Source organism: Trichechus manatus, unplaced genomic scaffold (genome assembly GCF_000243295.1).
Source record: "Trichechus manatus latirostris isolate Lorelei unplaced genomic scaffold, TriManLat1.0 scaffold00055, whole genome shotgun sequence".
In the NCBI taxonomy this organism is placed as follows: domain Eukaryota; kingdom Metazoa; phylum Chordata; class Mammalia; order Sirenia; family Trichechidae; genus Trichechus; species Trichechus manatus.
The window spans coordinates 11,168,019-11,190,423 of record NW_004443991.1 but is presented as its reverse complement, the minus strand read 5'-3'; the positions used below and the strand labels follow the sequence as shown (position 1 = coordinate 11,190,423).

The window sequence follows — 22,405 nt, the reverse complement described above, 5'->3', positions numbered from 1 at the left end:
AAATGTATAACTTAGAAAATGCTTCTGGTTGGTTTACAGTTTAGGACTAAAGAAATATATTGATAGCTCCAAATATGAGAAAATAAAATCAAGGCTACTGTATTTTTAAATAATAAAATTGGAATGATTTCAGATAAAGAGGATAGATAGCATATGAAGTAATGTAAAGTTTAGATTTATAAATTAGTTTAACAGAAAATGGCCTTAGTTTTGGAATGTATAGATTTCTTATGCTAAGTATGCAGAGAGATATTTGAGGATCCACTTTAATTATAGAAAACTATCTTTAATGGGCCCGTTGTTGCTATGATAGAGCTCTTTTGCAGAGACCTATTTGTGTCAGTTGCTCTTCTCCTTGCGGACTATTTACAGACTTGGTCCCCTAGGTAGACAGGAATTGAAATTCAGACTCCATCAGTTTTGTTAATTTAAATAGCAGGGACCTCTGAAACATGACTTTAAAACATTTTTAGTTAAAACCAATATAATAACAACATTGGGTTTTCAATTTCAGGCTTTTACTAAAAGCTTTTAAAGTCAGTTCTTACTAAATGTGAAATTAGCTTCACTGTTACTAAATTTTGTACGTAATCTACCAAGTTTCAAATAACAGGCTTCTACATATATTCTTATTTTTAATGCATATGTAAAGATAGATGTTTTTAATAGTTCCCTACAATCTCATTTACACTAGTCTTCCTTTTTTTTCCCTGTGTATAAAGCAAACTCTTAAATGCCTGTCAAACAATCAAAAATTTCAAATTAATGGCGTAAAAAATGAGTTTTTGCTTTGCTTTCAGTGAACTTGACTGTATGTGTTTCTAAAATTGAATGTAAAACTTGAATTATTATAGTCAAATAATTTCCCATATGGTTTGCATAATATTTCCAAAGAAATTTTACCTTTATTTATGAACTTCAGCTCTTGGTTGAGTGATAATTTAGTTTGATTCTGTTATCCATTCTTTGTCCTCGTTTCTTTAATTAGTGCTTCTCAGATAAACAAAATACGTAACTACAGTCTACCTATCTTTAGTTTATGTGTTTGTAAGTCACAGTTGTTTCTCAGTGGAATTTTATTTCGTGCTGTATAAGCCCATAAAATACAAGGAAGACTGTAAAACAGAATGACATTTGTTTTAGCTATAGTGAGCATCAAGAAGGTTGATGCATCTTCTATTTTTGTTGAGTCACGTAAACACCATGTGTCTTGTTCTTGAAGTTGACACTGCTGATTTCGTTGCTCCACATGAGTAGCCGAGAACAGTACGTGACCTGCAGTAGTCATACAATTGTTATGAAGTAGTGTTGGGTGTTTTTGACTCATGGTCAGCTCTTTGTCCTTGTTTTTCCTTATTATGTGTAATGCCCTTCATTTTCTTCCTGTGCTTCCACATGCCTTCCAAGTCTAGCAAAGAATGATGCGTGTTACAGTTGCCATCAGGCCTGGGGATGCTGGCTCAAGTGGGAATGGATGCTGTCTAGCTGCCACCCCTCGACCTTGTTCCCCTCTCTTCCCCATCAGTCACATCCCTAAGAAGCCTGTGTAATTAAAAACGTTACTGTTCTCATGTTGAATTAAAACGAAAGTGAAATCCTAAAAAGATCCCAAAATTATTTTTGTTCCTTAACCTAGTTTTAAAAAAAAAAAAACCTATTGCTGTTGAGTTGATTCCAGCTCAGTTGTACCATGTATAAGTTAAGAGTTTAGTCCAATTTTATTGACATTTTGAGAAAAGTCTAAATTAACTTTTCAAACACTTTGTCTGATGCCAGAGTTGAAGGGCACACGTTCAGTCAGTTGAAGGGCCAGAAGAGAAAAGGTACAGGAGAGTTGCTCTTTAGGTAAGGTAGTAGACTAGGAAAATTGATGTGTTCTTCTCAGGTAATTTAAATGTGTAAATCTGAGTAACATTAAGGTTGCAAATTTAAGCGTTTGTATCAGGAAGTAAAAATTGTAAATTTCTGAAATAATTTTCACTCATTGTAAATGCTCTGGTTAGAAGAGTCTTATAAATGTGTGTTGAACTAAATGCAATAAAATCCTCAGATAGTTTAAAAAAAAAAAGTCTCTTTTAAGAGTGAATGTCCCTATGAGAATCTTAACTTTTATAGTTTTTATTATTTCCAAATTTAAATTTGTGGCCTTAATTGTTACTTAAAAGAGTAGAATTTTTACTTTCATTTTCTATAGTCTTAATTTTTTTTTTTTAACTTTGTTGGATTCTTTTTTATTATTCGAAGCATTTAATTTTATAAAATGAGATAAAAGACTGGGAGCAGTAAATATGAGACCAAATAAATAATTAAAAGGAACTAACTAAACTCACTAAAGTTGGGCTTACTACATTTACACCAAAAAAAAAAAAAGCTGTTGCCTTCAAGTCAATTCCGACTCATAGTAACCCTATATCCATTATTTATAATAGTTAACACTTTTACTTCTTAAAGCCATTACCAGTTAGTTCAGTACCAAAACTCGCTGCTGTCGAATCTGTTCCAACTCATAGCGACCCTGTCAGACAGAATAGAACTTCCCCATAGGGTTTCCAAGGCTGTGATCTTAACGGAAGCAGACTGCCATATCTTTCTCCTGCGGAGCAACTGGTAGGTTTGAACCACTGACCTTTTGGTTAGCAGCTGAGAGCTTTAACCACTCCTTTTAGTTTAGTACCCAAAAAAACCCATTGCCGTTGAGTCGATTCGGACTCATAGCAACCCTATAGGACAAGGTAGAACTGCCCCATAGGGTTTCCAAGGAGCGGCTGGTAGATTGAAACTGCTGACATTTTGGTTAGCAGCCAAGCTCTTAACTACTGCGCCACCAGGGCTCCTTAGTTCAGTACAAAGACATATAATTCTGTTTTGATGCAAATCAACCTAGTAGTCATCAGAAACCACATTTACCACAACATTGCAGATATTTTAGCATAATATGGTGTGTGTGTGTGTTTACAAAATTCAGTGGTATTTTATTGCCCATTGTTGTGGAGAGGTGAATCTGTTACCACTAGAAAAAGTGTTCCTGAAAATTCAAAACCTAGAAATAGGTTTATGATCAAGTGTTTTCAGGGAGAGAAGAGCAGATCAGGGCCAATGCCAAGAAGCAGCATTGCAGATGAAGCTCAGATGCAACTCTCAGGGCTTCTGGTTCAGAGAAACGCTGGCTGTCAGTACTGTACGCTGATCAATCACAGTTCTTTGCTCACATGGGGTTATATCCCTATTGGAAAGGATTAACTTTGGTGAAATTAACTTCTGCACTGTTTAGTTTTGTAATGTTAGCGGGACCACAACTGAGCTCTTAAAGATGGGCAGTTGTTGCTGGATCCCCCTGATGATGTCCCCTTGAATCACTGTTCTTCAACAATCTTTTTTCAAGTGGGCTAGCCAAATGTGATGTTCCTGTGACCTGGAAATTGGAACTTAGAAACTATTCCTTATGTATTATTGGGGAAGAGAAGGGGTCACTTGGCAATCCTTCGTATCAATTCTGATAATAAATTTATGAGCTCAGAGCTATAACTCTAAAATTTTGTCTCTGACCCTTCACATTACCAATTAAGAATTTAGTTTCCCTAATCCTTTGTAGAAATAGATGTAGGACATGGTTTAGTTGAAGTGGTTTGTATATACATGTAACTGTCATGGTGGCACCTAATAGTTCTGCTTCGTTTATTTGGGAGACTGCTGAACCTGAGGCTCCTGTATTTCCAACCCATTTTACTCCATACTGTTTTAAAAAGAGGTTGCCTTCTTCTTTGATTGCACGGACCAAAACCCCTCCCCCCAAGTTGCCTTCAGTAAGGAAGGTTTCTTTTAAAGCCACACGCTGGCCGTAACACACAGGAATCTCCTGAGAGCAGATGCGTAACTGGGCCTCACAGAGATGGAAGACATGTTGCCCTCTCAGCAGCAAGACTTAATCAGTACCCCTTTGTCCATTGTAGTTACTTAGTTCGTCTGTTTTTGTTTCTTTTCCTGCTAGCCAGCTGGCTCACTCTCTCCTTTAGGTCCTTATTTTTTATCATCTCGTATCTTCTCACTCATTGCGTTTTCTGACCCAGAGCTCTTAAGCTCTGAGCTCTTTATCTGCCTTTTCGTCACCAGCATTCCAGTCTTCCCTTTCTCCTTCCAGAATCTTGTCAGGCCATTTTCTCTGTTTCAGAGAGCCTTGCAGGCTTCTGGCTAGCCCATAGATTGGGTGCCCTTGGTCAGGACCAGCCCCATTGCTGTCAGCTTTGGAAGCTTGCTCTAGGGTAGGTGCTGGGGAGTTGGTAGTAAACAAAAAACGGAGGGAACAAAAACAGTCCCCTGGGGCCTGCCTCAGTCTACCCAGTCATCTGATCCAGGGCATGGTGGACTCGGCTTTTCTAGCCAGCAGCATCACCTTCCTGCTAGAGGATTCACGGGATGCTGCTGGTTGATGCTTTTGTATCCTTAGAACTCTGATTCTGTATCTAGGACTGGCTTTAGCTGCTATGGGGCCTTCTCAATTGATTTTGCTAAAGAAATTCTCTCTTCTTCCATACCTAACTAGAGTAAGTATTTTCTCTTTCCTCTTTTCCCTCTCTTCATGCACCATATTCCCTCATCTTTATTGACCCACTTCATTGAGAGGCAGTGTGTGCAAAGGGTAACGCAGAAAGCTGAGAGAGGAATAGATAGAGAAGGACTTGATTGTGGCTGTAACCAACTGCCTAGAATAATCCTTCACCCTCAGAGAGGTCTGAATATTTTTTTAGTTTGTTAGACATCTGGAGCTTTGAAAACTAGAAGGATGAGGAGAAAACAGACTGGACTGCAAAGAACACAAGCAGTGAGCCAGGAGGGCTGGAGTCTGTGCGGTACTGTCATGGCTGCATTCTCTCATGCTCTGGCTGTGCCGAGTAGGGAGGACTATAGAGTCCACATTGGGAGTGAGTAGGTGGCGGCATTTTTCCACCAAGAAGCTTAACAAGTAGTGTGTTTGACTGGAGAGATGGCATGCACGGATGAGACAATGTATGTGTGTGTTTATTTCATGTATGTGCATTATTTGCGTCATTTTATTCTATCAGTGAATGTAGTCAGTAATGTTGTGGATTTTTGAATAGACTATCAGAGCTGGAGCTCTTTCAGTGAAGCCTCTGGCACCAGTAGTTTTAGCCCTGAACAGTTTGTTTTACAGTTAAGTATTATATTGCCTTGATTTCTTTCATTTATTACATTCATATTTTTTTTTTTTTTTAATTATATCAGCTTCCAGTCAGGGGACTATACAACCTCCGAGGGTAAGTTAAATGTTTTTAATGGATTGGGAGAGAATAAAGGTTTTTACCTGTGTGATCAGAAGGAAGCTGACTCCAGTATAGTGTCCTCACCTGCTGGACCTGTTGGGCACTGATGTGAGTACCCACAGAGACAGTCTCAGACTTGAAAGGGAGGGAGACAGGTTATATTAAACTGATTTCATTTAAAAAAATTATAATCTATAAAATAAATGTCAGTATTGCTGAAAGATATTCTGAGTTTTGATTTATTCCCTCCCTCTTTCCTCCATTTTTATAAATATTTTTCTTCCTTAATACTATACAGCAGGTTTCACTGTATCTTAGATACCTTAATAAGCTCTCTGAGAAAATCCAAAGAAAAGGAGCAACTTTAGGAGATAAACTGAGGGGCATAAATGAGGAGGAAAAAACCTTTATAAATAGAGACTCATCATGGTGATAGACCCAAGAGGTATATTATGGAAATACAATCTGGAAAGGACTATACTGTACTCAGCTTCCTATAAGGGATTAATGATAGCATACAAGTGTGTTTGAGATCCTGTCTGTGCAGAAAGGGGAGATTACGCACGCTGCCAAGTCTGACAAGCTTCCAGTATAGCGTGCCTGAAAGGCACTGGGGGGCAGGTGGCTCATCTGCCCACAGGTGTTCATTCAAATAAAAGATTGGTATCATAGCTACATCGGTAACAGACAGCCAACAGTTTTTAAAGTGCCTCTGTTAGACATAATTTAATCTTTGGACCTTTAAATCCTTTAAATCCTAACAAATTTTCTTTCTGTTTCCGAGTTCATTGTGGATGGCTAGAAGATAACTCTCCTTTGCTCCTGTCTGCTGTGTAACCATGTGTGTGTTCTCTTGTTGCTGTTTACATCTGCCTTTAACAGTTGTTTTGAACTGGGGTAGGCAAGGTGGGGTGGGAATTCTTCATAGACAAATACTATTAAGAGAATAAACCAGTTCTTATTAAACTGTTAACTAGACTTGGCAAGCACTCCTTTAACCTTTATTTACTGCCTTATTTTATTTTCAGACTGTAGGATCCACACCTTACTTTATAGTTTAAATATTAGTGTATATAAATTTTAGTATAAAAGGACATGATATAAGTTCTATTTTTCTGTAAATATATTTTAAATATTTTCCAGAAAGCTGTAGAGGAACCCCTTAATGGTACGTGCATATTACAAACTTCTATATTATTGACCCATCACCAGATCCTACTTTGTACTGGTCCCCAGAGCAGTTAAAATGTTCTGTCTGTGCCTTGAGAAGAATCTTGTTTCTTCTCTTTTCTTGACCTCTCTTTTCCTGATTACTCATTGGGAATTATGAGTATTGCTTTTGTAATATTCTCACCTCTGGGAAAAGACACTGTTCTGTGTCTCTTCAGTAGTTGCTTGCCCCAGCCACAGAATATTTGGACAGGAGTAACATTCCCTTTTTGTATTGCCCAAGATGAAGTGTAACAACACCAGTAGAGAATAAGCCCAAGTAATTTTAATTTCTGATTTATAACTTTCAGAAAGACACAGGCTATCACCATGAAGTGAGGCCAAAACGTCTCACTTTCTTCCTAAATCTAGATCTGTATTTCCAACTGAATTGGCTTTGTTTGGAGGATGGCTCTGGGTGTGAGCCAATGTAATAAAATGATAGCCTTAAAATTAATTTGGCCATATAGTTGAGGAGCAGTTAGCATGATATTATTGCATATTTGTTTATTTAGAACTGATTTCTAATTGTGGAACCATACTAACTGCCTGTTTGGCTTGTTGCTAATTCTTAGCATTTAAAGAATCAAAAGGAATGATGAATGATGGTAAGTATACAATGTACCTACAATTTTAGTTAAAATATGGGCATGGAAAAGAAAATAGCTTCTTGGAAGTACGACCTTTTTTTTCTTTTAACTAAAAGAGACACTGTCAAATCATAAAGGTCCAAATTTTTTTATTTTTAAAATTTTATAAAACTAGGAATATAAAAGTTACAGGGTGTCACTAATCCATTCATATAGCTCACAGCTGAGAGATTCAGTGTCTTGTGACTGTAACTTTAAAATACTTTTTATAAGGCACGTAGATAAATCTAGCACAAATCTTTATCATTTTGACAGAGTTTCTTTTATTTGTGTTGGTGTTTTTGTTGCATTTAACCAATGAGGGCTTAATATCTCTGCTTTTCTAAGCAGGAACTTGGTTCTAACCTTTTGAGAGAGGATTTTAAAAAAGGAGAGATGTTTAGTTACTCTAGCTTTTGTTTCTTTTTGGAAATCTGGGCTAGTGATAACTTTTCACCTGTAATGGAATATTTCAAAGACATGTATTTGTCAGTAGTTAAAGATAATGTGAGTGCTACAAGCATTCATTTTGATTTTACATTAACATGCTATGATTCTTCAGTTCTGTTCACATTTTAATAATTATATTTGTGTTCTTACCAAAAAGATCTGCATGCATTTGATATTTAAAGTCATCCCTTGATCTTGTAAATGGTTGTCTTTGTATTTTAAATGGTCAGCTTTTGTTTCACTGTCTTAAAGTCCGTGACCTAACTGCTCAGCTCCACAACCAAGTGCAGTGTTCAGCACAAGAGGCTGCATTCCCCTAAGTGCAATTAATTTTTGCATATGATTAAAAACACTCCGATCACCTGTTGGTGGATTAATTTTAAAACAGTGTTTAGGTTTGTGTTCAACAAGAAATCACAGAATGCTCCTATTTTTGCAGTCTGTGTCACAGCCCTTATTACAGAAATGCATGTTTTGTTATACAAGTCACCACCCTCCTGAAAAAAAATTGTAGTTAGTAGGAATAAAGATATTAAAAAAAGAACTGATGCCTGGAATTGTAGCATGGTCTGTCCATGTTTACATTCTGGTGGTCAGTTTTTTCTTTGTTCTTTCTTTTCCTACGGTGGTGTCATTCTTCTGTAGTTGTATGAGGAAACTAAGCACCTTTTCACCATTTCAGAAAAGCAGTATAAGAACCTTGAGTGCCTCTTCTTTTGATAATCTCCCTTTAGACATGACTTTTTTTAACAACTCTATGTGGAAATATTGTAAAGCAGTTTTGCTTTGAATATTTGTGTTTTCTCAGCACATGAAACCTCTGATGACCTTTGAAAGTTCCCTTAATTTTGATACTGTTTAGCTGATAAAAATCAGATTGTTTTTAATGTCTCTCTGGTGTGTTCTTTCTACTGACAGCTGCTCAGTGCTCACAGTGTGTATGCCTTGTCAGTGAATAAGGTTCAAGGTGCCTTCCTAAGGTCCACAGTGTCACTGCCTTTTTCACGTGGGCCAGATCATAAGTTTAGTTCACTTACATTGAATGAGTGATGTAGATGGAAAGTGAAAGTAATAGAACATTATTCTAGGATCAATATCTTTTATTCTGAAAAATCAACATCTCTTGGCTTTTCCTCATTCACTCAGCAAAAGGAAATTATTAAACTGTGTTGGTTTTTATTTTCACTTGGCCTTGCTCTTTTATTCCCTGGTACTTAAAACAGTAATGATTGGCTTGGTTTATGTCTCTGACCTTTGCAGATCTGTGTTGAATGTATTTTTCTTTTAGATACTGTATATCTGAAATGATGCCCAATTTTTAAATGTGTCAACTTATTAGTGCATAGGGAATAGACATGACTAGTGATTGCATATTCATTTTTCCATTTCGTAGAATAACTGAAGTGGAGCCATGGACCGTGGTGTGGAGAGGTGCGACATGAAAGGACTGCATTTGTGTCTGAGCACCATGGCCTTGATGCCTCACTGTCAGGGAGAGGATGAGAAAATTAACTGATTTTAGTCTATAGGAGAAAATAAATCATAGATCCTTAACTGGTTGTTACAGTTAAGTTTTTATTAAAAGAAATTGTAATTTAGTTAATAAAAGGACTATGATTTGTGTTGTGTGCCCAATTGAGATCCAATTTTGTTTGTTTTGTTTTATTATTTTTATTCAGTTAGGGGCAAAATAGAGTAGGAAGCTACCAAGAGTGATGCTTTTCAGATCCTAGGGCTTCCTGACTCTCACCTGTTGAAATTGGTTCTAGGTGAGAATTACCTAGCACCCACTTGGTGACTGTCCAGGAATCTCTATGAAAAATGGTGGCTTCTGTTGAAATTCAGGTTCACAGCAGCTTTGGCATATACACTGTTAGCTGGATTATATGCCTGCCACTTCTGGGTCAAGGGAATAGTGAATTTTTGTGCAGGTAGGAATTTGGTTGGGAACATCTTGTATGCCACCTATGTGTAATGCGATACTGATGGAGACAGTGGTCTTCATTCTTGGGGGCTGCTATTCGTACATTTCTCCTTCAGCCTACAGTATAACAGATCCTTTCCAGATTTAGGGTAATTTTATTGATGGATGTGTTTTTTTATTCACACAACCCTATGAGCCCTCTCTTGTCCTACTGTTACTTTCTTATGCTGTGCAAGACGTAGCATCTTTTCTCCTCTTCGAACATGGTCAAGTGACACGGTAGCATCAGTTGCAGAAAGGAGCCAGACTTGTTCTCAGAGCACTGTGTTAACACTTTTCAGCAAAAATAACTATGATTGTAAGATATGTATTCCCTTCCTCTGATTTGAAGGCAAAATCTACAGTGTTTCTTCACTTCTTTTCTGATCCGGGGCATGAAAAACGAAGATTGAAATTTGAACTATGAGTCTTCTGCATGGCAACACAGTGTGTGTCACCCACAGGCCCACAGGCCAGCCCTTGCAAGGGTGGTTTTGTTACTGTTGTATCTCTGTTGCATGAAAATACTCCTCGCCTCCCTCATGTAGTCCTGCTCATACTCCCTTACTCTAAGATGGAAAGGTGAGACAAAATCCCCACATGTCCCCCCTAGCTAGAGAAAATTAACGTTCCGACAGTTGTGATCGCCTGGAATACTTTTAGGTTATTAGCACTCGTTTTTTGCCTCATTTGTGGGTGTGTGTTTGTGTGTGTGTGTAAGATAGGCACATGCATCTTCTGTATAGACAGAAGAGGGGTACCTACAGGAGAGCAAATGTGAATTTCATGCTTTTAGTAAAAATATTACAAAAAATAAAGATCTTTGTTGGGTGAAATTATATTGGATTCAAACATTTGATCCCTTAAAACTTTAAAAACTTCTAGGTAATTTGTCAAGCTTTTTGACTGGTCACTAATACCCTCTTAAAATACTAGTAATTTTTGTGTAATAATAAGACATTCATATTTGTAGTTGCATTAATAATAGTTATTTCTTAGTCCACTGAATGTTCCCATGTCTCTTTTATGCCAAATTAATTGTCATATTTCATGTTGGGACCAAGTGGTTTGTTCTTGGCAAACCTAAATTTAATGACCTGCTGATGCCTCTCAAAATACAGAACACACTATGGAGACAGCTTGAGAAAAAGAAAAAATACCTTTCTTCCCTAATTGTGTCACTGTCTAAAATATTAGCACATGTAGAGGGAGCTGTATTCCCTTATGTAAGTCTGATGTCTCTGCTGCTCTTTTTTCTTCTGGAAATATTTATGCTTTGCCGACATAGTTTGTGAATCAGTTTTGATGAAAGGAGAAAAAAAGTAGATGGACTTGAAAAAGACCCAAATTCCTATTCTCTATAAAGAAAAAATCAAGTATGAAAGTCTTTATAGTAAAATTTTTTTATAAACTAAAGTTGTACTTTTTAATATGCAGTGAGCTCTTTTGTTTGGGGTTTAGTCTTGGGAATGATCCATCCTTTGTGTTCCATTTAATTCCGCCTGATTTTTGAGGCATTCACTGCCCTAGACTGTGCCGTCAGAAGGTAGCAGGCAAAATGCCAAATGCAATCAGCTCTTCCAGTGTCACCGTCTCCAGAGAAGGGACCAGAGCAGCAGAATCATCTTGCTGGGGCATCTTTGGGCCAGTTCATTCTCTGAGAATCAGGCTTGTAATGGCTCCCAGTTTTCTGCCACACTAAATTAAAATTGCTAACAATGTTTTGAGCATCACTTATCTTCCATAATTGCTTTTTACTCACTCATCCCAGTTTTTGCGGTCGACTTTTGCATTCACTATTATTTATTGTACATTCTTAGGGTGATGCCATTTGTCATTTTCTGCAACAGCCTTTCCAGCTTTTCTGGCCAAATCAGAATATTTTTCCCCTTCAAAACATTCTGCACCAGCCCTTCCTCCCCGCTGGCTCGCCCTGCCATCTGCCTCTGCCTGTCCAGCCGCCTCAGTTGTCTCCCCCTTACCCTTCCTAGTATGTCATCTGTCTCTGCTTACCTCCGTTGGTTTTTAATCTGCTTCCACAGCAAGAACTTTTTCTTCCTTTCTCTTCTCTTGCAGTGCTTTGCGTACGTTAGACTCTCAGTATATAAGTTTGATGATTTAGTGTTGGCTGTATTTAGATTTCCCACAATTTTTAATAGGGTGAGCTAGAGAGTGTTCTTTTTTGACAAATCTCACATATTCTGGAAACCTTAAAAGGTGACGATTTTTCACCTTGAAACTCCAGGTCTGTTCTATTGAAACTCCTGTTGATATCAGAGTGATATCAATGGGGCTATTCCATAAGGGGGAATATTGCTCTTTTCAGGATACTATAGTCAGTAAATGACCAGCCAAATTACGGTTTGAGTTAATGAAGCTCCAGAAGTGGTACGTTTACTTCCCCGTCTCATCAGTAAGAATTAAGCGCTGTATCAACTTGTAGATTTCTTTTGTCCTAAGGTGAGTGATCAGAAATGGAGACCTATTGTGTATGTATGGAAATACATCCTTCTTTAAACTGGAAAAATGATTGCTGGGCAACCCTGTATCTTTTCACTGTATTTCATTTGATTGAGAGTTTGTTTGACTTTAGTTTTTTACATGTGTCATACTTGCAGAATCACTTAACAGCCATCACCCACTGGGGGCCTTTGTTAAGTCACTTTCAGTGGCTAATAGAGAGATAATCCAAGTAACTTTTAAGAGATGAGCAGTGAACGGGAAGTTCTTAGCCTTTGGCATTTGAGAGCTCTTAATTATGATTGTGTAAGATCGGCTTTCCCATAAATACAGCCTTTTTGAAAAAAAGATTGTAATAAGCTTCTCTGTAAGGCAGCATCAGTGGAATCTTAAAAGTGTTGTTATCGTGGTTGGTGAGACAGAGAAACATTTTTGTTTTTATTACAGAGCATTATTTACAAAAAGCCATTGTTGAGAATTGGATCCCATGTGGTATAAATATCTATTAACCATTCTAAATAAAGAAAATTCCAGTGTTGCTACATGATGCAAGATCCTGCTTTGGGGACTCTTTTGCATAGCAATTAAAGGTGTGCTGTTTGTCAGTAGCCATTTTTAGCAGTGAATTTAAAGACCAAAGTTTTACAGCTGTGTTGTACTGTTAAAGGGTTTTTTTTTATATGTATTAAATCAATTTATCACTGTTTGAAGCTTTGAATATCTGCAGTCTTTGCCAAGATACTTTTTTTATTTAAACAACATAATTTTGTAAATATTGCCCTGTATTATTATATATACTTAATAAAACATTTTAAGCTGTTTTGTTGGACTCTTTCTGTTGCTTCTACAGCAGACCACAAGCACATTCTCAGAAATTTAATTATGTATTTTCCAGTTGTCCGTACTCTAGGTAGCAGTGCAAAGAATGACTTCAAATATCAAATTTATAAACCCATTTTTTAAAAAAATTTCTCAGAAATTTAGTTTATTAATGTATTTTCAAGTTGTTTGTATTCTGGGTAACAATGCAGAGTAACTTTTAATAGAAGCAAAGTTTAATTAAAAGTTTAAACAAGTCCATTGTGTTTCATGATTCCTTTTCTGGTTACTTTTCCCATGGTCGAGTGAAAACATTGCCTGAGAAAGCAGAAGGCCTGGGTTCTGTTCTGGGCTCTGCCGCTGACTAGCAGAGGACCTCAGCAAGCCACTGGCCTCTGGTTCTGTGTCCTCATCTGTAGAATAAGTTAGCATCTTACAGACTAAAACGTATAGTTCTTCATTCGACTTGGTTGTTAGTTAGGGTTATTTTGATTGCAAGCTAAAGATAAAGGAAATTCAGTGAGGGGAGTCATTGGCCCATGTAGCTCAAGATTCAGATGTACGACTGGATCCTGGAACTCAACGAAAGCACCGTAAGGAACAGTGTCCTGTGGGCTTCCAGCTTTCCTTTCCCTCCTCCATGTTGCCTTCCCTCATGGTAACATGGAATGGCAGAAGAACTGCCTGCAGTCCCAGGCCCATCCTCCAGATCTAGGGTTAGCAGAGGGGGGAGAAAAAGCACCTCTCTCTCAATTGTCGTCTGCAGTCTGAGATGGCTCCTCGGTTCTCCGACCGGGTCTCATGCCATCCTTGACCCAATCCCAGGCCACACGTCCTGGATGCTCTGAGCCGGCCTGAGCCCCATATCCATCCTAGAACGGAAGCTGTCAGCTCCGTCTGAAGCACAGACAGGAGGCCAGAGGGGAAGTTCTCCCAAAGCAGAATTGGAACCATTATCAAATGATAGTGACTTATCAAATGAGGTGTCCTTAGGATTTCAAGCACAGAACTCCCAGCTCTGGCTGCATTCCTCACAGGCAGGCATGTACTCTTATGATTCTGGCATTGTATGTGTGATTGTAGACCATTTGAATGGAAAATAATACTTGGCAGCAAAATACCATCTCATTCTTTAGCTCATAGGTGATGTAATTTGTATGCAGTGATGAGGATTGTTTCCCTTGAAGCAGCAATAACTAGTGGAGTTCCGAGAGCAGTGAATGGCTCCCCACCTGCCATGGAAGCTGCGCTGGAGAGCACAGAGCTGCACTCCACCTGATTAGACCCCCGGAGCTGCTGGCTCCCAGTGCAGCTGGGTTTCAGCTTTGTGTGGCACCCTTCCAGCTGAGTCTCCAGTTTGACAGCTCTAGACAATGATGGACTATGGTAACACCATCCATGTAGGACAGGATCTCACCAGTGACCAGTAGCTCAGGGATTTAGCAAAACCAGCAGTGTCTGGTGTTAGAAGTGAGCCTAGGCCAGACTTCAACACTCAGTCTTTATTTTGGGTAAGCGTCATGCTGAAGTACCCATTGATCAAATCAGAGGTAACAAAGTATTAAATCTCAAATTATGTATAATTGGATGGATTGTTTAATATTGAGAACAGCTCTACAGACTGCATAGAGGTGACAGTGGGCTTAATGATTAGAACTTGCACCATGTTTACTTCATTAGCAATTATTTAGTCATCTGGCTAGAAAGCAGCTGCTCTTCAGCTCTGATAATGGCCAATTGTGGAAGAGCAGGTATCTTTTTCCCAGTTTGGATGACGAGAAATGCTTGGTAAGGAGTCCAGTTTGGATAGAAATTATTTGTCTGAAAACTGCAGTGTGATGTCAGTTTTAATGCAGATAGCATGCTAGTTTTGCAGAATTTGCAAAACGGGCTGTTGCTCTCTTAAGGGACACATTGCGATACCATGGCATAATACTAGGCTTTCTGGGATCCTCTACTTAAAATAATCCTATATGATCATAGACCTGCCTCCAAAAAAAACATACAGTTTTGCTACCAAATTTTCTGTGTCTTGCCTGAGAAATTCCTCAAGGTTAAAATAGCAACATACAAGCTAATGGACTTTCTAAACAAATGAATTGTTTGAACAGTTTAACTCTATTGGTTAGAATGTGAAATACGTCCTCCACTGAAGCTCTCTACTTATTCAGGTCCCTGGGTGGCACAGATTGCACTGGACTACTAACCTAAAGGCTGGCAGTTCGTATCCATTTAAATAAATTATAACACACAGTCCACAGAGGCTTTTTGACTCAGTAACAACAGATGTTTGTTTTGAGGTGCTATAGTTAAGCTTATGGAAACCCTGGTGGCACAGTAGTTACAGAGCTATAGCTGCTAACCAAAAGGTCTGCAGTTGGAATCCACGAGGTGCTCCCTGGAAACCATATGGGGCAGTTCTACTCTGTCCTGTAGGATCACTGGGAGTCACAATCTACTCTATGGCAAAGGGTTTGGTTGTTTTGGTTTTTTATAGTTAAGATGTATTATGGGCGAAGTAAACTTTTGTGCACATTCTCATCAGATGTAACATTCTGTGGGAGAGTGCATCACTGGCATGCTGAGGGCAACTGGGAAATACTGGACCCTGTGCTTTCCCCGCTGCTGTAAGCCTCTTCCCAGCACCAGGGGTGAGAGAGCCCTGTGGTGGCGCACCTCCAGCCCCCACCTCCTGCCAAGAAGACAAGGTGGAACCCAGTCTAGGAGTGCTTCTCACTCCAGGGAGCTACTGCCCCTGGCTCAACCAGGGATTTTTAGAATGTAATGTTCATAAACCTAGTTTTTGCAAGTTAGAGGCTGCATGTATTTTGTCACCGGAAGAAACCGTTCTTCATTGCAGTATTGTCAAGATGAATTGGATAGGTATTATTGCAATATTGTCAAGTTGGATAGGTATTTATTTTGGATTTTTTTTTTTATCGTTGATTCGATAAAGCCCACATCTCCTCAGGTCTTTAGCTATATGTCTACCTGTCAAGAGAGGTTGTTCTGGTAACAACTGTTACTAAATGGCTCCTATGTAGGAATATATTTGAAAGAATCAATGAGTACCAGTTTTTCTCACGTTCAAAGAAAGTTGTCAGAAAATTATGGAATCTTTCTTTATGCTTTTAGCCAATTGATAGACTGTAGGGCATTGTTTAATTGACTAAAAGAATTTTGACTAAAATTATCCAAAAACAATTTCGTCTGTTGTTTTATCAAAAGTATCATATTTAATAAAATCAAACATTCTTGTATTATTTTTATGTCTCTGGAAAAGTATAAAATGCATTCTTCTCGGAAAACATTTGGCTAAATGATTGGCTGGAATAGTTCACCAGATCTCATCCATGAGGCTTCCAGGTAGAAACAATTTTCTTTCTGAATAAACTAGACTTAACAGAGAGACCAAGCTCTCTGCCTCCTCTTTAGAAGCAGCTGGGATTATGTAAACAAACTCCTGACATAAAGCGGTGGAAAAGCCTCAGAACAGATTTTCCTGAGTGCCTGGACCTCTACGGAGGCTGCTCAGTTGCTTTAACATGTGCTAACGAGACCAGCCTTGCCCGGTGATCCCCACCTGGGCCAGTTACTTCCTCTGTCTTGTTCTTCGAAAGGCTTGAAGTGCCCAGGTTGTGTCAGGTATCTTTATACAGAGAAAAGAGTCTTTACACGTCACACCCCGCCCCCACCCCCCGCCACAGTACTCTGACCAACCAGTGGGGGTGGGAGTGGGGGCATGGAGAGCAGAGCAAGGGGTAAACAGCTCCATGCAAAATTTTGTCCCTAAAAGCCTTGTTCAAAACAACCCAGCACGTAGGTCAAGAGATTAATTTACTCATACAAAGAACAGTTCTTTGTTTTCGCCTGAGAAGGAAAGTCACCACTATGATTTCCACTATCTGTAGAAAACGAATTTAGAAAAATAAAAACCTAAAGCCAAATAAGATTCCTGAATCAACACATTCTAAGACCCTGGACGCTATCCAAAATAACCTGGCGGTGACACAGGTGCTGATGAAAACAGCATTTTATGAGTCTGCCTTCTCTGGTCCTCCTGGGTATTTTATTCTTCAAATTGGGGATAAGAAAGGGTTGATCTTTCAAGGTGAGGAGGGAGAGAGCAGCATATGTTCTTCAAAAGACTTCACAAGATAATAGATTTTTTCAAAGCTGTGACTGAGTGTGACTTAGTTTCAAAGGGCTTTTTTAAAATGAAATCTTTGCAAGCAATAGTAAAGAAATCTAAAACCCCCTGGGGTAACAGTTGCAGTCCTGTCAGGGATTTAAATCTAATTATTAGCCTGAAAGTAAAGCAGAGAATCGGCCAAGTGTTAGCTTGGAAAACAGTAATAGCCGTGGCAGTGTTCAGCGGCCCAGTCATTAGTGCCTGGAAGGATAATTCAGCACATTTATTCTTGCCCTTAAAGAAGGCCACAGAGGCTTCGATGGTTCCTGGTAACAGTTTACTTTTCCCTATGGTAGAGATGGTTTCTGTGCTTCTAGATATCACCTGAGTGCCTTGGACCAGCTCCAAGCACAGGCAGTTAGGGGAGAGGCAGCATACACAGGGTCAGGCCACCGCAGCCCTGCACCTCACCGGCTGTGGGACCTTGCACAAATCACCAGACTTCTCTGTGCCCTGTGTCTTCACTGAGATCATGCATGCAAGTATTTAGCGCAGTGCCTGGCCCAATGTAAGCACTCAGTAGGCATGAACTATTTTCTCTTTTTCTTTTTCTTAATAAACATCTACCAAAGAGAGGAAAAAAAAAAACCAGCATAACGAACGGAGCCTAGAGATGAGCATAGAAATAGATAGCTGCCATCAAGTCAACTCCAACTCACGGCAACCTTGCATACAACAGGAGGATATGTTACCTGCATCATTCTTAGAATCGCTGGCAAGTTCGAGTCCATCATCATGGCTACTGTGCCAGTCCATCTCACTGACGGTCTCCCTCACCCTGGCTGGCACTCCATCACCAAACACGAAGTCCTCCTCCAGCAATCTATCCCTCCTGATGTTGTGTCCAAAGCAAGAGAGTCAAACAACAGTCTGTTGTGATCCATAGGCTTTTCATTGGCTAATTTTCGAGAGTAGATTGCCAGGCCTTTTTTTCTAGTCTGTCTTAGAAAGTTCTGCTGAAACCTGTCTACCATGAGTGACTCTGCTGGTATTTGAAATACCAGTGCCATAGCTTCCAGCATCACAGCAACACTCAAGCCACCACAGTATGATAAACAGACAGGTGGTGGAGAGATGAGTATAACATACTGAAATATGTGTTCCCTGTGCTGGGTCATTGCCAAAGAAGCAAATAGAACATACAAAGATTGGAAATGTAGAACGATATAACAAGTATGGCTACACTGGAGATATGTTTACTCCAAGCATGATATTCATGTCAGGACTTCCTCTGGTTCCCTAGTGAAACCAGGGCACAGGAGGTGGCATTAGAGAAAGGCACTGCATAATACTATTTGCCCTTTCCTAGAATGTAAAGGAGGTGAAAGGGAGGAGCCCTCCTCAGAGCATACAGAGGGTCTTTGGATTGGAACTCCATTCCTCCTGCCAACATTACTAAGCTCTTTCATTTTATTGATTGCTCCATGCCAATGACTGCTTCTCAAGACTTCTGAAAATGCGTCAAAATTAGGCCCTCCATCACACTAGGTAGAATACAAATAAGAATTTAGAGCTGTTTCTAAGCTAATAACCAGCCCAAACAAAGTCCAAGTATATTGGAGTGTAGATAGAGTTTGAAAATATTGAGACCTAGTAAATATTTCACAAATGGAAATATCAGTTGGGGGGCTTTTGATAAGCCTTCAGTTATACTGTAATCAGCCTGCTCTTCTTCCCTGGTCAACTCACATGTCCATGGATGATACCTAGTTCAGGCAGGAGCAAAAATGCCACAGAGGGCTAACTTGCATAAGTCCTTGGAGCAGAGTGCAGAAATTTGCTTTACAGAGTGCCTCTTTAAAGGCCTTTAAGGCATGATAAGGTTTTACATTAAGACAATATTATATACTTTCCATAGAGAGGGAATCTGAGCTGTTCTAATATGTCAGTGCTTTAGCTCCTGTCTCCCAACTTGGCCAGAGAAATGTGGTGAATCAATGTCACAGTCCATTAAAAGATGCTTCACTGTCTATGTTTGGTGTTCAGAAATGCAGTAACTATACTGGAGGCTCTTCTTAGTCTTGTCATTTGTCTCTGAAGGAACAGAAAGTGATGCAGAGAGCCAATCACAGCACGGTAATCCTATCAAAGAGCAGACACTGTGTCCTTCATTAGGAACATCACCACCCTATGCTACCAGATGAAGGGTATTTTATAGACACTTCCCTCTTGTTGCTTTCTCCAAACCAATCCCTCACTTCCTTCCACCTGAAATAAAAGTACACTGTGAATTGTGCCATTATCGATAAATTATCAGTGGTAAGGATATTCTGAATAGTAAAAAACAAATTGGTTCTACACTGGAATTAACTGTGAAACTAGAAAAACACAGCACAACTAATTTCACTGAAGCAAGATTAACAAGAATGTTCTATTGAAATTTTTAAAAAATCAACAGCAATAATGAAAATTAAGCCATGTCTCAGTGGAAATAGTTATAGCAAGATGCAATTATATCTCTTTTCTTACTGAGCCACTTAAATCAAGAAAGTCTAACGTTAAATGAGAAAAAAATCAACTCAGGACATCTTGTCACCAGCATTTAATTAACACTTCTGTGTCTTACTCAAGCTTTTAGGGTAGGTAGTGTCAAGGCTATGTCTAGGAGTCTCAAGCAAACTTCCCCACTGGCTTTCAGCTTACATGCCTATAGATCTCCAGTTTGAGTATAGAAATGTCCTAGAAGTATTGTGACTATAAAGCTACTTCTGCTGCAGCTTTCAATCAATTCTTGGCTAATATCTACATAAAACTGATGTCTATAGCTATAGTTAGTATGTTGTTACTTTTCTGATAAAAAATACAGAAATGCTGAGAAAAACATTGACATTTTGCTTCTTTTCAGATGAATTTCTTGCAGTGTTCTAAGCATTAAGGTATGCATTAAAGGTCAGATCTGGGAGAAGACAGATTTGGGGAGGGGTCACCCCTACCTGCTTTGTCAAAATATCTTACCCACAGTTTTCTAAGCTGTTTTCTCTCTATTTGCCCTATCAACTAAGAGCTTTTTATAGATTGAATTGTTTCCTCTAAAAATATATCGTGAAGACCTAACCCCCAGTACCTGTGAATGTGAACTTGTTTGGACATAGGATCTTTGAGGATGTTATCTGTTAAGATGATGTGAGGTCATACTGGAGTAAGGTGAGTACTAACCCAGTATGACTAGTGTCCTTACAAAAAAAAAGAAGAGACACAGGAATAGAGGGAAAATGGCCATGTGAAGACTGAGGCAGAGACTGGAGTGATGCAACCACAAGCCAAGAAATGCCAATGATTGATGGAACCACCAGAAGCTAGGAAGAGGCAAAGAAGGCTCTTCCCCTAAAATCTTAAAAGAGATCATGATCTGCCAACACTTTAATTTTGAACTTCTGGCCTCCAGAAATTTGAGACAATAAACTTCTCCTGTTTTAAGTCACTCAGTTTGTGATAATTTATTATGGCAGCATGAGGAAACTAATACAGAGCCTAAGGTGAAATTTGGCTAATCCTGAAGCTGAGTTTAATACTGGTATGTTCCTAGGTGGTATATCAAGATAGCAGGTGAAAGGCCCTCTCCCTAGAGGTGCCTGAAGAGTGTTTTCCTGAAGATCTAGTGATGCAGATATGAGCTGGACCAAGAGCAGAAGATGACTGCACCTAGTCCTTGAGTTGCATGTTTGGCCTTTACCAAATCATTTCTTGCCTCATTTCTCCTCACTTACCAGGAATATTGCCAGGACTGATGAAACAAATGAAATATCAAGTATCTCAAAATCCTTGGAAAGAAGATGTGATAACATATAAATCGAAGTCATTTCTTTTTTTACTGTTAGCTATGCAAACCCCTTTCTTTCCATCTTCATCCCACAAGGGCTCTTTTCATCTTTCATGAATGTCTCATAACTTACTGGCTCTTTCCCCCGGCAAGTAATGTTATCAGCAACTACATGTTGAGAACTCATTCCATGCTGGGTATTATAAGGGCCCAAGAATACAGCCAGGAGTAGACACACAGTCCCCGACTAGATGAGGTATAGAATTTAGTGAGTCTCTTACTTTCTCTGAGCTTTGATACCCTCAATTTATACTTAGGGAAAAATAAATAAATAATACACACCTTCCAGAACTGTTTTGAGGAATACATAAGGTATATAAAAGTGCCTAGTAGAGAGATTGATTCAAGATGGTGGCCTGGTCATATGCACCACATTGTCCCTCTATAGCAGAGACCCAAGAAACAAAGTGTAATAGATACAGATGACAACACTGGAACCCTGAGCATCAAATGAAAGGGTATAGAATTAGATCAAACACCAGGGGGAAAAAGAAACTGAATGACAGCAGCAAACAGGGAGAGATACAGAGAGGAAGTACCCGTGAGAAAGCCTGGCACAGTGGGGCTGTTTTGAGACAAAACCAGCAGCAACCCTGGGTGAGGAGCACAGGAAGACAATATCACAGAACTCCCGATAGGAGACAGAGAAACTGCAAAGACATACCTAGAGTGAAGCAAGGTGAGCAGGACGTGAACTGGAGCTAAGGAGGGAGAGTACAGAAAGGCGGATGAGAGCTTCAGGAATCCTAGCATACACAGAACAGGAAGGAAGTCAGGGCCCAGGGACAGGGTGACTCTCTAGCAGCAGTAGCTGACCAGTAGGACAGGTGGCAAACATACAGCAATAGACAAGCTCCACCCCCTTTTTTTTCCTCTCCCCCTCTCCCTGGCCACTCACCCCACCCTACCCCTACCAGAGAGAACACCTGTGCACTCCCAGGCCACCTGTCCCATCCTTCCCATGTCCCACCCCTCACCCACCAGAGGGAGGGCCCATGTGCCTCCCAGCCATCTGTCCACCCCCTCCCCCATGGAAGAGAGTGCCACATGATCCCCAGCCAGAGGGAGCATCTCACCCCAGCCACCTGCCCCACCCCCACCCACCAGAGAGAGCACCTGCATGACCCCCGGCTGCCCACCCCACCATCCCCCACTGGAGAGAGTGCCCACTCTGATATATCAAAACAAAACAAAAATCATAAATAAATAAAATAACACCTTAATGCCTTGAAGACAGCAGAAAATATCAAATCATAGAAAGAAACAAGACAAGATGGCTCACCCAAGTGACCAAAATAAAAGGGCAGAAAACTTCCTGGGGAAGAGATGGTAATTGAACTGCCTGATAAGGAATTCAAAAGGTTCACCTACAAGGTCCTCAAAGATATCAAGGAAAACACAGACAAAACCTTAGAAGAATTTGGGAAAACAATACAAGAACAAAATGATAAATAGACAAAAACAGCAACTAGAAATCCAGAAGACTAACAATAAAACATCAGAAATAGGTAACTCAATAGAAGGACATAGAAGTAGAATTGAAACAATGGAAAAAAGAATTAGCAAAATAGAGGACAAATTCCT

At 39.5% G+C, this 22,405-nt stretch overlaps 1 protein-coding gene across 10 annotated transcripts in view; it reads left to right on the top strand.

The window, feature by feature from the left end:
* CD47 (CD47 molecule) overlaps positions 1–17,593 on the top strand; it is a 107,107-nt gene extending 89,514 nt beyond the window's left edge. For 4 of the 10 annotated variants that reach the window (XM_023732900.1, XM_023732899.1, XM_023732895.1 and 1 more), the window contains 3 exons: positions 5,242–5,273; positions 6,423–6,447; positions 7,064–12,811. In XM_023732900.1, coding sequence (XP_023588668.1) covers positions 5,242–5,273; positions 6,423–6,447; positions 7,064–7,125 — 119 coding nt within the window. In that variant the 3' untranslated portion in view covers positions 7,126–12,811. Of the gene's footprint in view, positions 1–5,241; positions 5,274–6,422; positions 6,448–7,063 lie in introns of all 10 variants that reach the window. The other 6 variants (XM_023732897.1, XM_023732903.1, XM_023732896.1 and 3 more) reach the window with 5 other exon arrangements.
* The last annotated feature ends 4,812 nt before the right edge of the window (positions 17,594–22,405 follow it).